Source organism: Macrobrachium rosenbergii, chromosome 17 (assembly GCF_040412425.1).
Source record: "Macrobrachium rosenbergii isolate ZJJX-2024 chromosome 17, ASM4041242v1, whole genome shotgun sequence".
NCBI lineage: Eukaryota > Metazoa > Arthropoda > Malacostraca > Decapoda > Palaemonidae > Macrobrachium > Macrobrachium rosenbergii.
Window position 1 is genome coordinate 40,413,265 of NC_089757.1, and position 17,884 is coordinate 40,431,148.

The following is a 17,884-nucleotide window of genomic DNA, read 5'->3' on the forward strand; positions in this document are numbered from 1 at the left end:
AATTTTTACGGCCCTGCAAACCAAGATTACACGTAACCTGTCACTTGAAGCCAAAAGTTAACCTCAAAGACAGACGTTAATTAGCCAAAGGTCGCCAGTTAAGGGTTATTAACCTTAACAAAGAATATTTGAGATGAATTTGATTTTAAACATAACGGTTCTTCCAAACATTCGGACGCGAGGCATACAAAAGCATCGAGATTTAACCTGAGTTTGCTTACCTAAATCCTAGGTAGTTTACTGGAATAACGGGGTTGAAGCTAACAACATAATAATTTGACTTAATCTAGACTTTGTAAACACATATACCGTAAGTGGTGGCTGAAAGGAAAACAAAGGAAAAATTTGAAATACAGAAACAAAGGATAAAAGAATGGGCGAAGTTTTGAACAAAATCGGACTTTACCTTAGGTCGAACGTTGTGCGCATCAACGACCGGACGTCAGGAGTTATTTGCAGTTGTTTCTTCACTAATTAAGATTCACTAAAAAGAATAATAGACAAAGAAAGGGGGAAGAGGTCCAACTGTGACGCTGTTATCTCTCAGCTTGTTCTCTCTGAAGTTCTCTGACCCCGCCTAGGTCAAAACAGTCACCCCAGGGGTCCACGTTCTTGTTAAAACATTCGCCAAGAGACAGGTAGGAATAAAAAGGGACCTTAGGACCACCTATTCTTAAGGCTGATTGAGGGAAATTTTCCTATAGGGTAAAGGCCTAATGCCCTACCTATCCCTTTCTCCAACGGATTTGTTAAGGTGATTTTGAACTGAAATTGCTAGCCTAGCGTGGGACAAAGCAATTTCCCTGTCTCAGTCAGGCTGATATTTCTATCCCTAAATGTTCGAGGGCGAACAGCGTAAATATTTATAAAAGCTCCCCCTTTAGAGGGCCTTCACTCCCTTTTCGGGCGTGAAGGTCTATACTAAGCAAGCTGTTCGCCTCTCGTAGGTTACTCTCCTTCCCTGAGCAGATTAGTCCTGGTTAGCCTACCTAGCTACAGAACTACCTAACCCTAGATAGGATATGAGCTATAATCACTACTTAACCTAATTCTAATAGTACTGGAAGGTGCTCACGGTTATTATAGGCTACCTCCTACAATCAAGATGTGTTTTAGACCTAGCCTAGTGGTACATTCTATGATATTCCCTAGCCTAACCTATCCTAAACTTAGCACCAACATAAGAGTTAATATTCTAACCAACATACAACATGGTTTATTCTAACAATTAAAATTTACTAGTTAACATGAGGGTTGCCTCATATGATAAATGGGTGCCTCACTGAGGTCTTAGGCCATGCGTGTCACGAGCATCATGGCTCGTTTCACAATAGGTGAGATTACTGAAATTAGTTATGCTACTTACATGATTACTGTGGCTCGGTGGTAAGTGGAAGGAACAAGGTTACTAAATTGATGTACCGTACTTTAAGGTGGCCTAGGCTAGGTACAAATAAAAGGAAGAGATCACACTGGCTACCTTCTCTGGGCAAGGGGCCAGGATCACTCTTAGATGTTAGGGCACTGTGCCAAGAGGGCACTAGTGCCAGGAGGAGCTTATAGCTCAGCAACTACTGGGCTCTCTTCCGCCCCTTCTTCTTCTTCTTCGGTTTCCTCCAAGGCCTATCAGTAGCTGGCCTAGCAGGTGATGAGAGCACCGACTCGGGGACAGGCCAGAAGGGCTAGCGGGCGCGAAGTCAGGGCAACTGCAAAAAGCTGCGGGAGGACTCCCTACTCCGGCTGCTGCGACAACCGGAGCGAGAGCGATCTCGACTTCTGCGTCCGAGGATGCCAGTTCCTGGTCTTCAAGGGAGGGGTACCATTTCGATCCTCCAGGGTTCATCCTGAGTCAAATTTGCAAAGAAGAATCTTGCAAAGAAGAAGTTTCGGGTGCTGGAGGCTCTCCAGTCGCGATGATCAACTGCATGGGGAATCCTAAATCTCCCGGAGGAGGATTCGCCTCATGATTTAGACCCGGCATAGGGCCTTTTCCATTGGTAGCTCAACGTCCGGGACGGACGGAGTCTGGCACTGCTCAGTGCTCGCAAGTGGCACTGGCAGCAGTTGAGGTCAGGCATGCCTGATGAGGGGTCCGGAGGTGCACTACCTCTCCGGACGACTTGTGGTTGGCTGCGGCAGAGATTCCTGCCCCAGCGGAGATCGTAGCCTCTCCTAGAGTTTTGTTGGGGGCGTCCGCTGGGCGTTGCTTGCTTGGGCAGCCCTCCCAATTTGTGGAGTGGTCTGCCCGCTTGCACGTCCTGCAGCGGTACTGCTCCTCCTGAATCTCTCTTCGCGGAGGGGGAAGACCTCTTGGTGGGCCAGCCCTTCGCGATTGGAGAGGGCTAGGCCTGAAATAGGTTGGGTGGCGCCCCTTCCGCGGACCACTTTGGTGGGCGGAAGGTGGAGGTTTGTCATTTTTGGGAGTTATAACTGGGGCCTCCGTGGAGGAGGTAACGTGGCTGCGAAGTGGCGTTGGTAACGGGCTTCCGCAGAGAAGATCCCGACCCAACAAGAAGACCACTCCGGGCCGAATTCCACCTACCACGCCAAGGCGGTGGGGTATCGTGCCCCAAGGCGTCATAACCTGGAGTTGGACCGTAGGAACGGTGATGGTGTGGCCTCTATCCACTTCATTTCCCACCGGGTTTCTTCGTCAACCATGGCACCGGCTGGCACTTGGGCCCTAGTGATCAGGCTAATGTCTGCCGCAGTGTCTACTGTGACCGGAAGGGTCACTGGCAGGCTAGTGCTCTGAAGAGGGGCCACCGAGATGAACTGGGTTTCCAGTCTCTCGGGTAAAGGATCCGGTGCGGACCAGCAGCAGAAAATGAAGTGCTGATTAGGTTGACAAATTTGGTGGTGGGGACATGATGTGGACAGGCCGGAGATCCAGCATTGTAGTGGCTAGCAGCCCCACAGGATCTGCACGGGCCTTTTGGATGGGCTCGGTGGCCTGCAGTAACTGTTGGAGGAGAGGGCTGAGCGGGTGAATCGGGAGCGGAGTTCTGGCTGGTAGGGTTAGGCTGCTTATTAGTGCCGAGTTTGTATCGGCACTCAGCTTCAGCATGGCCCCCCTTCTTGCAATAGTTGCACAGGGTCTTGCTAGGCAGTCCATTCTTCGGGCGAGTGGAGTTCGAGAGGTAGGCCGGAGGGATGATTCGCTTCTGAGAGGTGCTATGCGACTGATTGAAGGTTTCCCACGAATCAGCCATGCGACAAGCTTCCATAAGTGTGGAGGGCTGTTTATCGTTAAGATATACTGCAAGGGGCCCTGGCACACATTGGAAAAGGTCTTCTAGCATGGTCCGATTGAAGAGATCCTCAAACGTCGTGCAGGCCAAGGAGTCGAACCAGCGCGCCCCGGACTGGGTTTTGTGACATGCCCATTCCGTCCAAGACCAGCCGACTTCCTTGGCAAGACCTCGGAACCGTTGTCTCCATTTTTCTGGGGTTATCTCGTAGGCCTTTGTAATGACTCTACGAACTTCCGCCATGTTGCCTCTCTGGCTCTTCTCCAGTGAGCGAAGCGCTGCCTTGGCTTTTCCTCCATATGCTTGGCTAGTATTAAGGCTCTCTCCGTCTCCGTGGTGCTGTAGTTATCGAAAAGAGCCTCGATCTCCTCCAGCCATGCTTCTGGCTCGTCCTCAGTCCACTTGGGGACTAGGGAATTGATGCTCGAAATTGGAGCGTTTGATGCAGCAGGTGTAGGACTGGAGGCTTGATGACTAGCCATAGCTTCGGCATTCTCCATTTTCGCTCTCTCAAGCTCGAGCTCCTTCTCCTTTAGGGCTAACTCAGTTTCCTTGCAGGCTAACTCATGCTGTCTCCTTCTTTCTTCTCTTTCCTCTTCATACTGCCTTTGCTCGGCTTCATACACCCTTCGTTCTTCTTCATACTTCCTCTGCTCGGCTTCATACTTCCTCTGCTCGAGTCTTTCTTCCTTCTCCCGCTTGGCCAAGTCGTCCACTTGCTCCTTAACCCAGGTAGTAAGTTCCGAGCCGGTGAGACCTGCCGCCGTCCCCAGCCCCAGGAAAGTTTTATAATGCTCTGCTGCCATGGTTCTGGTGGGGAAGGGCGTCTAACCGGTCGAGTGGGCGACTTGGGCAGCGAGGAAGTGTCTCTTCAATGAAGTGGCACCCTTTCAAAAGGTGGCACTGTAGTTTGGGTGTGCCGTGTACAGGTCACACTGGTGGCACTCAGTATCCCTAGGCACTGGTGCAGGTTAGGTTCCAGAAGAACTTTCTCTTCTGTGTTCCCTTTTGTTTTGTTTTATTTATTTTTCTGGATTCTTGCTTGGTGGCACTTATGGTGCCAATGTGTTCCTAGGGACCCTCTACTGGAGTCCAACTAGGCTATATGGGAGGAAAGGCACTCTACACCCCTGCAGAGTGCAACAATCGAATGAGAGAGAAAGGGAAGGTAAAAAGAGAGAGAGAGAGAGAGAGAGAGAAGTAAGCTATTCCAGTGATGAGTGCTGCAAATTATTGGCACTGTGGAATAAAGTGAATTTGGTTTTTTTTTTTTTTTTTTTTTTAAAGATCCTCGTGAGTGGCTGGTCCCAGTACCGGCCCCAGTGCTGGCCCCTTCTTTTTTTCAGAGGGTGAAAACTACTGTTGGCTTCGGTCTGGATAGCAGGCCTCACTCGTGACCGACAGTTTATCACTGTATCGTAATTACTCTTAACTTGTCCTCATCTATTGTGGGACAGAGGTGTTTCTTTTATTTGGTTTATTGTATTCGAATTAATTAGCCTAGTGTCGGCCGTTCTTTCTTTGAAGAGGGTCACGTACACTTAGGTTAGGAATGCTTACTTGAACGAGAGAGAGAGAGAGAGAGAGAGAGAGAGAGAGAGAGAGAGAGAGAGAGAGAGAGAGAGAGAGAGAGAGAGAGAGAGAGAGAGAGAGAGAGAGAGAGAGAGAGAGAGAGAGAGAGAGAGAGAGAGAGAGAGAGAGAGAGAGAGAGAGAGAGAGAGATTTTCAATCAGCGAATTTCTTGCTGCTTGAGAACATGTAAACAAAGATTTTATACATGCACAATGGCATGGATCTTAATAAAATGATATAGATGCGTCGTCTTGGCTTCCTTAGGGATTACTTTATTATCTTAATTTTCTGGGAGCCGACGTCACAAAAGTTTATCGTAAAAATTTTAAATTTTCTTTATATGATTTTTATAGTAGGTATTCGTATAGGAACTTGTTATTACTCCTAACTAAGGCCTAACTTTCCCTGCCTAAATTATCTTTTGGTTTTTTCTAGCTAAGATATTAGGAGGTGGGTTAACTACTGAAAAGCAAAAAAAAAAATATATGACCCAAGAGTGGCGGGGGCAGAGTGGTCACAACAGGTCACAATAACAAGGTCGTTGAGATGGCGGCCAAGGTCCCGTTAGGCCTAAATTTCAAAACAGCCTCGGCCGGCGAAGGAAACCCCAAAATGGCCGTTCTCTCACAAACAGTTCAACAATTTCAAAACAACCGCGCAGACACAGCGGAGGAATCAAATGGCGGTTATTTTCTTTTTAGCACAAATTCAAACAACGAAACAAATGCAGGTATCCAGATTTTACTTTAAATATACCAATCATGCATAGCGTTTTACGTTACGGATGGAAAACTAAATTACCAAACAACTTTGTGTCTTTTGTTATCGTTTCCTCATGTGAAACATCCTCGGCAAACAATGGAATAGATTTGCGTGATTTGGAACGGACCAAATTTACTTTACTGAAAATGTATTTTATGATACAATTACTACTTCAGTTCGTTCGCCACTTCACTGACACGGTTTTGAATGATTCCCGCTATATGCAAACAATAACGATCGGAATTGCCGACGCGATTTCTAAATTACTTTGTGTACATGAAATGGGCTCCCGCTTTCTCGGCCTTAGGATTCGTTTCTTGAACGACTTCTCTCACGGTCCGAACACGTAAAATGCCCTTGTCTTAAACGTTATAAATTATGACTCTGCTCTCGACGCACCCTTTCCTACGCTAATTCTCGCTACACTTGTTATTATAACTATTCTCTTTACTGCTTATTATTATGCCTCGTTCCTTGTTTGGAAGAATGAAATGGAGTTCGATATCTGACTTTTTTTTTTTTTTTTTTTTTTTTTTTTTTGAATTAATGTAATTTTAATTTCCTTTTCTCCAGATTCTTTCTCTAAAATGTACTTTAGATTCTACGCAAGGTCGCCAATGTTACGTGTGAGAGTCTTGGTTGATCATGCATTATTCAATTTACGTAATTTTTTACGGCCCTGCAAACCAAGATTACACGTAACCTGTCACTTGAAGCCAAAAGTTAACCTCAAAGACAGACGTTAATTAGCCAAAGGTCGCCAGTTAAGGGTTATTAACCTTAACAAAGAATATTTGAGATGAATTTGATTTTAAACGCAACGGTTCTTCCAAACATTCGGACGCGAGGCATACAAAAGCATCGAGATTTAACCTGATTTTGCTTACCTAAATCCTAGGTAGTTTACTGGAATAATGGGGTTGAAGCTAACAATATAATAATTTGACTTAATCTAGACTTTGTGAACACATATACCGTAAGTGGTGGCTGAAGGGGAAACAAAAGAAATTTGAAATACAGAAAACAAAGGATAAAAGAATGGGCGAAGTTTTGAACAAAAAGCGACTTTACCTTAGGATAACGCGCAGCGCATCAACGACCGACGTGGAGTTCTTGCAATTGTTTCTTCACTTCACTAATAAGAATAATAGACAAAGAAAGGGGGAAGAGGTCCAACTTCACGTGTTATCTCTCGAGAAGCTTGGTTCTCTCTGAAGTTCTCTGACCGAGCCTAGGTCAAAACAGTCACCCCAGGGGTCCACTATGCTCTTGTTAAAACATTCGCCAAGAGACAGGTAGGAAAGGAAAAAGGGACCTTAGGACCACCTATTCTTAAGGCTGATAGGAAATTTTCCTATAGGGTAAAGGCCTAAATTTTACCTATCCCGTTCTCCAACGGACGTTAAGGTTTTGAACTGAAGACGCACTAGCGTGGGACAAAGCAATTTCCTGTCTCAGTCAGGCTGATATTTCTATCCCTAAATGTTCGAGGGCGAACAGCGTAAATATTTATAAAAATATGTATTCGTACATCTCAGCACTGAAAAAGATGAATAATTACATATTTTACACCTCAACGGTGAAAAAAGATAAATATATATTTACTGTACAATGTATAGAGACAATGAAATTATCTTGAAAATATTTGTTTTGTATTTATGATAGTCATACTTGGATTTTCATAAAAAATAGAATTATTTTTGTTATATTTCTTAACCACTTCAAAAATAATGGTTTATTAGCAATTTTACTTTGTTAATGCCAAGGTTTTATTTCTAGGCTAGTCATGTTAGTTTTCTTAATTGCTAAAAATACATACACTTAGCATTCACAATGCTATGTTAAACTTTTTTGGCCAGAAAGCTTATGAAGTTATCTACACATTCTTATACTAAGTTACACTGTGAATGAATTATGCAAGCAAAAGGGCTTTCAAGAAAATAATATTCTTAGTCAGATAAAAAAAAAAAGTGTTGCATAGGCCTTGGCATTAATACTAATAAATATTTAGATTCCTGGTTATCTTCTCGATATAATTTAAATTATCATCATCTTTTTATTCTTCAGAGAGCCAGTAACCTCTAAAAGTAAATCTTTTCATAAATGAGATTACATCTCAGAAGCCTTAGATTATTTTTGTTAGGCCTATAAATCATTTTACTACAAACTTCAAAATTCAAAGAAAACGTTATGTAATTCTTATTCCTATTTATAACATTTGTTATGACTGTTAAGCTTATTAGGTCAACTGTTACATACTGTAGAGGTAGTTACAATGACCACTCTGAGTAGCAAGTTAAGCGGCCTGGCATTGACAGCACTTCTAACCTTATCCCACCATGCTTTGAGCTAAGTAGTGTAAAAGAAAAAATCAGTTCCTTTTACATTGATGACGAATTGTACCAATGCATAAGAGATCATATGTATACCCATAGGGTGATTACAAATTGTACCAATGCGTGAGAGGTCATATGTACAGTGAACCCCCCGTATTCGCAGGGGATGCGTCCCACACCCCCCCACGAATAGGTCAAATCCGCAAATGCTTAAAACCCCTCTAAAAACACTTAGAAATGCCCATTTTGATAGCTTAAACCAAGAAAAACTTGTAAAAATGCTTATATCTGAGTATTTTAATAGTTTTATCACAAAAAGTGCATTTATTCTTGAAAATTATATGAAAATACAGTAATCAGTGAATATTTCTCAGTGAAAAATACAGCGAATGGGCAAATTTTCCGCGAAAAATGGCTAGATATGTTCCACAGAGAAACCTGCGAATGCGTGAGTCCGTGAACCATGAGAATGCGAACAGGGGGGTTTTACTGTATATACAAAGTGGTTACCAATTGTACCAATGCGTGAGAGTCATATGTATACCCATAGGGAAAATCCTGCAAGCTGTGAATTAACAAAAGGATCGACATTTATGACATTGAAAGTAAAAAAAAAAAGCTGAACACTACTTGGCAACCGTTATGTTGAGCCTGAAAGTTTGGCTGATACCGATACAAAAAGAATCACGTTGCATCACTTAAGAGCATGGCTGTTCTCGCCTTTAAATGCAATAATGGTACATATCATCATACACAACCACTTTGAAATTGTTTTAGCTAGCTGTAACTATTCAACACTGAAAATATATTTTAGTGTTGTATTTGGTGAAATACTGCTTCAGCATACAGACGAAACAGATTATGAAGAATTTGTCATTAAAAAGGTTATGAAAATTTAGTCATTAAAATTTTACTCGATTCTATAATATTTTCAGCGTGAGGAGTTGCTAGGTGTGGCTTTCAACAGGATAATGAGAATGGAGCCAGGAACAGGAGATCATATCAAGACGTGGCGTTATAATACCATGAAGGTAAGATGATTTGCATTCACACATGCACACTCTCTCTCTCTCTCTCATATTGAATAAATTCCCATGATGTTTAATTCTGGATAAGATTCAGAGATACTTTAAATTTACTGAGAAGTGTTTGTAAGGAAAGGAGAAAAATATTTTGAGAAAATGTAAGTACCATGCCATTTTGTTGAAGGCTCTTGTCATCCATTTTGCAGGGTTTTTTTTGGTGTGAAAAAGAGATGCTTGTGAAAATATAAAAGATGCATTTATTATGGTTTAATGAATTAGTATAGGAAATATTTCTCTAACCTTCATTGCAGGCTTGGAATGTTAACTGGGAAACTCGACACATGATGATTCAGTTTGAAGAAGAAAATGTGGTATTTTCATGTCTTACTGCTGATTGCAAAGTGAGTGTTAAATAGTTGTATTTTATTTTGTTCTGGCTAAAATGTAAACCTTCCGTTTTTTATATGTGTCATGATATACTGTAAAGTAATTTACTTGGACCTTCCACACATACCATAGTACTATGCCAACTAGTACTATTGGCATACCAGCAGTTGCACTGGAATATGTACTGGTGTGTCATCTAGGGTGAAGGAATTACTGGCTGTTTAATGCCCTCCTATCCTTTTGACAGCCTCAGCAAGAAGCAGATGAATTGCACCTCAAAAGATCAGTTTTCTTGTAACAGATTAGGGAGTTAATATAAAAGAATTCTTGTTTATGGTTTTAAGGTTAATATTAAGGTAATAAGTAATAAATTGTACGGATTTGTATCAAGGCCAGTACCTATTATATTTCGCCTTCCTGGCTACAGTCCCTAGCACACTGTAGCCAGTGCACATGGTGGTAGTTGTTGATAATGGCTTAGGTTTGTTGCAAAGTGCTTGGGAGTTTACTATTCCTAGATGCATCAAATTCTTGAGTAGAAAGCCACCCCGTATGTGCAGAATCCAGGGAGAAATATGTCATAATCACCTTGTTATACCATCTTTGGAGCTCACTGACTTGGGGGTTTATCTCCACACTAAAGCATTAAATTTCCACTTTAAAACTGGTGGTGAAGAGAGCATAAGTGTGATATGTCATATGAGAGAAATAAATTAAACTTGAAAAGGATGAACCATCTGTCCTTGGTGTTCATTTTTACCTTAACTCTTATGTACAAATGCTCATTAGAGGTTTTCCTATGATATCTTCAAGTGAGAAAAGCTAACAGCCACATAGCTTACTAGTCATTGGTGGATATTTATGTTTTGGCAAAGGTCATTATCAAAGGTGTTTTGTCTGTCTGCAAGTGTTGAATACCTTTAAGCATAAATTTGGTGTAGTGTAAGGTCTTGAGGCAATTTTTTATGGTGACAATTGCTGTGCTTCTTTCTTGACCACTTGGAATGCCATTCTTAGATTTGTCTATCACTGTGAATATTGTCTCATATAACCTAAAATGTAATCCCTCATGTTTACTGTTGCATCACTCAGGATGCCATGCTGATTTTGCATATTTGTCTCATTGTTCAAGGGGTTTTCCTTAGTCAGCATCACATATTTCACAAATTGAATTCATATGTTGGCATGATCAGTCAGCATCATAACATACTGTAGTTATTTCAACAAATCTTTATGGGAGTGTGAGAGCTTGTTAATGACCATCATATTTTCCCAAATTTGGCATTGGTCATAGGTATAATGCTTCATACCATGGAAAGCTAGTAAGGGTCTGGGTTGTCTCGAGTTTAAAGTAACTATCAGCATCTATTATTCTAAGAGTGTGTTACAGTTTCATGTCTTTATTGGCTATATTTTCTGGGATACCTTTTGTTCAGTAAACAAAGAGCTTGTACTTTCTCCCTTTGCCATTTAGTCTCTTGATGGGGTAATAATTTTCTCTTGATACAAAGGAATATAATTATGAATCTCAGTGTTTCTCGAATAACGTATCCAGATACATGTAATATAACAAGGAACAGGCTAGCCAGATGTGATAAAATTGTAGACAGTATTAGCATAAATCTTATCCACATACAGAGACAACCAAGCTTTTGGAAATTCATTGCATATCCCATCATCGAGGTTAATTATCTATAATAATTACAAAAACATGAAATAGCAGGAAAATTGTAGTGGTTAACTAAATATGGAAACATGGAAAAACATCAAAAGTGAAGAACACTTCAAAGATGGATATTCACAATGATATGCAAGATCTGTATACAGTAAATAGATAAATAACTGTATACAGATAAAGAGCACTTGCCTACTTACAGTTCATCTCAACTTTCATAAGGGGTGTCAGCTGTCTCACAGGATTTATTTGTAAGCAGAAAAGAAAATAATACCATTAAACTTTGTGCTCAGTCCTATCAGTATCATATGGAATACGGTGCATTAATTTCAAAATGCCCTGTCAAACACCAGATATTCCTTTTATTTTTAGAGTCCGTCTATATAAAACTGCAATCACCCTCACTCAGCAGTCAGACTAACTCATTTCCATTATACAGTACAGTAAATAGTATAGTTTTAAAAAGTATTTGCCATCTAACCCTTTTTCATTGCTAATCACCACTCCTAACTTAATCATATATCTGTAAACCACAAAAATGAATAGTCATTTCTCCAGTATATGTTTTATACTTTATTGTGTATTCTTCAGTTTTTATTTTCTTGTGATTAACTCAGTATTATATCTTTATTTGATGATTCTGTTTAGTTTGCAGTGTTTTCTTATTCAGTTCTCATGATGAGTTTTGTCTCATTTTGACTAGCTTCTGTATTTTTTGTTTTCGTGTTCTTGTACTTTTACTCTGTACAATTTGACTTTACATTGATTTTAGTTTTCTGTAAAAGAAAACTATTGTGCCAGCTTTGTTTGTCCATCCACAATTTTTCTGTCCGTCCTCAGATCTTAAAAACTACTGTGGCTAGAGGGCTGCAAATTGGTATGTCGATTATCCACCCTCCAATCATCAAACGTACCAAATTGCAGCCCTTTAGCCTCAGCTGTTTTTATTTTATTTAAGGTTAAAGCAAGCCATAATCGTGCTTCTGGCAGTGATATAGGACAGGCCACCACCAAGCCATGGTTTAAGTTTAATGGGCTGCAGCTCATACAGCATTATCTCGGTGGCCTTGATTATACGCTGTAGCAGCTGTACAGAAAACTCGATTGCACTGAAGTTTTTTACTTTTTTGAAGTGTTCATCGGTATAGTGTATCTTATAGTTCTCTTCCTATGTTATTGTGTCATTTTGTAATTCTCATAGATAATTAACCCTGATGATGGAAAATGCAGTGATCCCAAAAGCTCAGATTTGCATCTGTATGTGGATGAGAAAAAATAATGTATGCAGTTATATCATGTCTTCTGGATATCTGTTCCTTCTTGCTTTGAAGTTATCTTATTCCTCTTATTATTTATGCATTTTAGTGCAGCCTGTTTCTTTTGCTATAAATATGAAGTCTTTTTTCCTCTCTTCTGATCATATCCCTTCTTCCACCAGGTTTTCCATTTCTGGTCAGTTCATGAACAGGAAAAAACCTCATGCTATTCCTGATAGTCATATTACTTTTCCTCTATATCTTCCCAATAGACCATTTCACTTTATCAGATGTTATATTCACTATTGGTCACTATCGAACCAATATCCCCCAACGTGTATTTAATCTCTTTGTTCAAAAGTTTTTCAAAATACATCCTCCATTGTTGCATTATTACTCTCTCTTCAACTTTAATCTCTCCATTTTAATAATTCACTTTGCCTCTTTGCAAATCTCCATCTTTCCTCAGCCATGCTGCTAGCCTACAGTAAGTCTTGGATCTGGTGTGTACCATTCTGACAGAACGCATGTGCCTCAGTGTCACTACGAAATTATTTTTGTGCCAGCTCCTTTTTATGTTACCTCCTGTACACAATAAATACCCAAACTATTTAAACAAATATCAAAAGTGTTCCCATCTAATTGCCTTGACATCTTGTATTTGTAAGATTATGGAAAAGATGGTCAATGCAAGGCTTGTTTGGGTATTAGAAAAAAACAATATTTTATCACCTGTGCAGTGTGGATTTAGAAAATTGCATTCTGCTACTGATGTCTTGATTCGTCTTGAGGCATCTGTATGTGAACCATTTGCATCAAAACAGCATCATGTTACTGTATTCTTTGACCTTGAAAAGGCTTATGACATAGCATGGAGATATGGCATCCTTAAAGCCATCCATCAATCAAGACTTGGGAGAACTGCCATTTTTTATTGAGGCCTTTCTGACACGTCGACTCTTTCAAGTTAGAGTTGGTAATACTCTATCAGAAAGTAAATTCCAAGAAGAAGGGGTCCCGCAAGGTAGCGTTCTTAGTGTTACCCTATTTGCACTTGCTATCAATGGTACTTCTCCTCATACCCCTTATGATGTATTGCACACACTTTATGTTGATGATCTTTCTATATCATTTGCAGAATCAAGGATGTCTGTTATTGAAAGAAATGGGCAGTTTGTTGTTCGAGCTCCGACGCAAAATTTACTCGGCATTACCTGTCGAAATCCGATTATGTCAAGTTCTGGTATGGTCGAGGACCGGGGTTCTACTGTATTTGGTGTTTGAACTATTAAAATAATTAGTTATCAGCATTTTTAGAAGGGGGGGGGGCTTCCAACTTATTGCAGGTTGTTGTGGTCCCTAACCCCCATGATTACCAGGGGTCGACTACTTGTTTGACCCAAGGACTCTTAATAAACAGTCCACATTATCCTCCTCCCGAATGCTCAGAATGTAGTGATAACAACAGTTAAACATGTGTTGTGTGAATGTCCAAAATATAACCAACAGTGGTAGTCAACTTTTGGAAATGAATTGATGAGGGAAATTTTGTCAGAATCTCATACATTTTCTATCATTCAAATTTTAATATTCAAGAAAACTGTAATTTAATTGATAAAATATAAAAATTAATAAGTAAATAGTGAAAATATGAAAATCCTTAGGGCACTTCATGAATTGAAGAAAAAAGAAATTTACAAATCTTACGTAACTTATTCTGAATTTTATCATTACTTTTGTGTGTGTTTGTGCATGTGTGTGTTGTGTGTGTTTGGAAACATGAGGAAATGTATTTAATGTGTGCAAGTATTTCATTGTAAAACCATGTGCCACTGTGCAGGTTTAAAAAAAAATTTCATTTTCATTCACCACCACTATATTGCCAAATGACCTATTTGGATAATAAGAACTCATCTCTTAAATAACTTATCTTTTTTTATGACATTTCATCTATGGGCAATATTCATAATTGTGGCACTGTTTATTAATTTATTTCTCATAACTGACTTTTTCAGCCAAAATCGTAGTACCTGTTTGTGATATTGTGTCTGATTCATTGAATTCTTACTGTATTCTTTGCTGTTATTTTATCTAACTCATTGAAATCTTTACTTTTTCTTTGGATTGCTAATATTATATCTTATTTTATTTGCATTACTTTATTATTTGGATTGATGCTATTTTACACATTTGAATATTATTTAAACATGTCTTTCAGGTTTTAAATACAAATTGTTTACTTGTTTTATACTAGGCATGTCTGGGTATTTCCAAGATGTGTGTGTTTATTAATTTGGTAATGTTATTAATTTTGGATAGATCATATTCACTGCTGCAGGTCCCATGTACATTGATTTTTTTCTCTTTCAGGTGGTGCATGAATTCATTGGTGGTTATATCTTCCTTTCCATGCGTACAAAAGATGCCAATCAAAATCTCAATGACGAGTTGTTCCACAAATTAACTGGTGGATGGGTCTGAAGAAACAAATCTAAAATACAATCATAATGAATACTTTTCTCTAAATTAATAGTTTGCTGTGAGTGTAATGTATTCACAGATGATAAATTTGTGATGTGGTATGTTCATGGCTTTAAAAGCTGCCAAATTTGATAGAATTTTTAGTAAAGCTTATCTTTTTACGAGATGTATAGGTATTGACTGATATATATATACTGTACAGTATACAGGTATTTGTTGCAAGCATGTAGTTCTAAAGGAATTGTTCTGTACTCTTAGTACTTGAGTCAGATGATTCCTTTACAGCTGCTATTGTAACTGATGGTTAGTCAGTACGCAATGGTCAAAATGGGCAAATGGGACTATTTTAAAGCCCAGATTTCCTATTGCAAATATATTTAAAAATCTGGGCTATCATTTTAAAGATCTTCCAGTTGATATAATAAAGGGATTGAAGATATTTTCTAAATGTTGTTTTGATACAAATGTATTAGATGTTTATCCTTGTTGTTACACACAATGGAGAGCATTGTTATGCCATCTTATATTAACTACTGTTGGGAATGGTCGAGATTTAAACATTGTATGTTATGAAATTTTAGCATTGTTAATGGAATATTTCTAAAGTTTATGGCTGGCAAAGCCTCCAGAGTTGTTATGATATTAGGAAGCAATGGCTGCCTACATGTAGTGCACTAAAGGAAAATATACTTGATGAAACCCTTGCTGGAAAGGTATCCAGTAATAAGGAATAATAGTAATTCTTCATCTTGTGTTTTATAAGATTACAACATGAGTGTAATGTATTTTGCACAATACTTATGTATTACAACATGTCAGAACAGATTCCTTTCTTTACCCACACTTATGTACCATAGGAGGTAATCTGAAAGTCCATATTTTGGCATAGTTAATGAATTTATAGGTATGTCCTGTATATCATCATTTTGAAGCATATTTTGTCAGATTTTATTCCCGCTTGCTTAATATGATTAAGATAATTCAATAACTGCATGCTCTGTTTAGCAGACTGTAGAACAGTGTTACATTTTAGCAACAGATTTTAGACAAATATTTCTTAGATTGCTGCTTTTCAAGGTTTAAGGCAGAATCAAGGCAGTAATTTAACATTTATGTAGTTTGTTTAGCTGTGCTCAAAGTAATAGACAATCAAAAGCAGAATAGGGATAAATCATCATGTGCTTCAGTGATTTTATATAAAAATTTATTTGTGTGTTTTTAATTGTTGGTAATTTTCACAAACTTTTAATTGGTGCTTTTGGATGCTTCGTAAGTGTTATTCCTCGAAGAAGAACTCTGAATTGAACTTCTGTGTCCATATGAAGGTTTGATGAAACTATTGTCTTTTGGTAATACAGCTCAAAATTAATTATCACCGACTTAGTGAGTGAAAATTTGCCAGTTAGATGAAAAAACTGCTAAAGATATCTTTGCCTTTCGTAGCCTTATTAATGGTGCCTAATATGCATTTAATGCCCTCATGTATTGTAAAAGTGGATTTTTCATTGATGTAACCAATATTAAGGGTTGTTTCAGTGTTCATTAGTTTAAACTAATGATTAACATGATTGTTGTGTTGATGTCAGACTCCCTTATTTGTTAAACTGTACTACTGCAAATAATGAAAAGATGTGCAGAAGTTAGATTTACCCCAGTTATGGTTTAACTATATTGTTCAGTAAATGTTAGCCTTGTAGAAATTATTGTTCAGTGTTTATTCTAATGTAGTTAATTTTTTTCAAAGTAAGTCACTGACATTGAGGTCCTCAAGAATTACATTTGGGAATTTTTACAGTACCGTACATTGTCATTTAGTTTTTTTAGTGACTGCACTGGTTCATTAGCTTGTGAACACTTTTACTTTGCCATCCATGAGCAGATAATATTGTTATGTAAGTTTTAGAACAAATGCGGATTACCTTTTCAGGTTTTTAATTATGTACTATTACATAGCGTGCCATGAGCAGTACTGTATTTTTCACTCCAACGATTTCTTTGATATTGGAAGAGAATATGTGTATTAAAATTACAGTGCCATTAAAACTAATTTTATTGCATTTGATGTGCAACGCAGGTTTCTCAAGATATTATTTGTATAGTATTCCCATTGGTGATTCACAGTATGTCTTGATCTTGATAGTGTCTTCCATATTTTGCTCTCTACTTAGTTAAAATGTAACTTTTTAGTCAATTATATACTGTACTATACATTATATTTTCTCCTATTAGGATGGCAGTGTAAGTTTTTTTTTTGTTTTTGACCAGATTACCAGTTGTTGTAGCATTCCATTGACTATTCTTTGGGAGAGTAAGTTTAGCTTCTTGCACTTGCACATTATTTTCTTCAAATTGACCCAGAGACTATACAGTATGCCCTGTATTACAGTCATAATTACATAATGTATTTTCGAAATCGAAACTATAAGCATAGTATTTTTAGCAATGTAAGGTACACATATAATCACTTACCATATTTGATAATGTATTAAGTTTATGAAGTGTTAACAGTCATTTACAGTTCACATTCTGTAATTACTACAGTCGAGTGCTGATATATTTTTTTTCTATTACAGATATCCTTTATGTTGGGAGTATTAGAACATGAAACTTGCCTTTGTCATTTATGAAATTTTTCTTTTGTACTACAGTACTATCATATTTCAGTTCTTTTGAATTTCCCCCAAACCCACCTGAGTAATTCTTTTGTATATAAATAACCTAATGCTTGACAGATTGTAAATATACTTTTAAATAAGTTTGCTCAGTTTGCGTCAGGTATTTTCTAACTGTATCTTCCATAACAGTTTTCTAAACTGTAGTAATATGGTATATCTATGTAAAAGGAAAATGTAATGCTAATTGATTTAGAGAATATATGTTATACCTTTCATTCATGATTGTTTTTGTCATTTCCCTTAGCTTGAGGTTGTAGGCATTTGTGTAGATTGGAAGAGTACTGTAAATACTTGGTATGAATTGCTCTTGGCCCTTTTATGGCCACTAAGCTTAATCCATAGTTATCTCTGATGAATATTACCTACTGTTAAAGATAGCTATGTCTTCACGTCAGCAGGTGCAGATGGCATTCCAAATAAAAATATCGCTTGGCTGACCCAAATGATTGTCTAGTTCCTCTGTG

At 38.5% G+C, this 17,884-nt stretch overlaps 1 protein-coding gene across 15 annotated transcripts in view; it reads left to right on the forward strand.

Moving 5' to 3' along the window:
• Nucleotides 1–17,637, forward strand: part of Fit1 (Fermitin 1) — a 261,078-nt gene extending 243,441 nt beyond the window's left edge. For all 15 annotated transcript variants that reach the window (XM_067119924.1, XM_067119918.1, XM_067119929.1 and 12 more), the window contains 3 exons: nucleotides 8,857–8,952; nucleotides 9,258–9,347; nucleotides 14,635–17,637. In XM_067119924.1, coding sequence (XP_066976025.1) covers nucleotides 8,857–8,952; nucleotides 9,258–9,347; nucleotides 14,635–14,745 — 297 coding nt within the window. In that variant the 3' untranslated portion in view covers nucleotides 14,746–17,637. The remainder of the gene's footprint in view (nucleotides 1–8,856; nucleotides 8,953–9,257; nucleotides 9,348–14,634) is intronic.
• The last annotated feature ends 247 nt before the right edge of the window (nucleotides 17,638–17,884 follow it).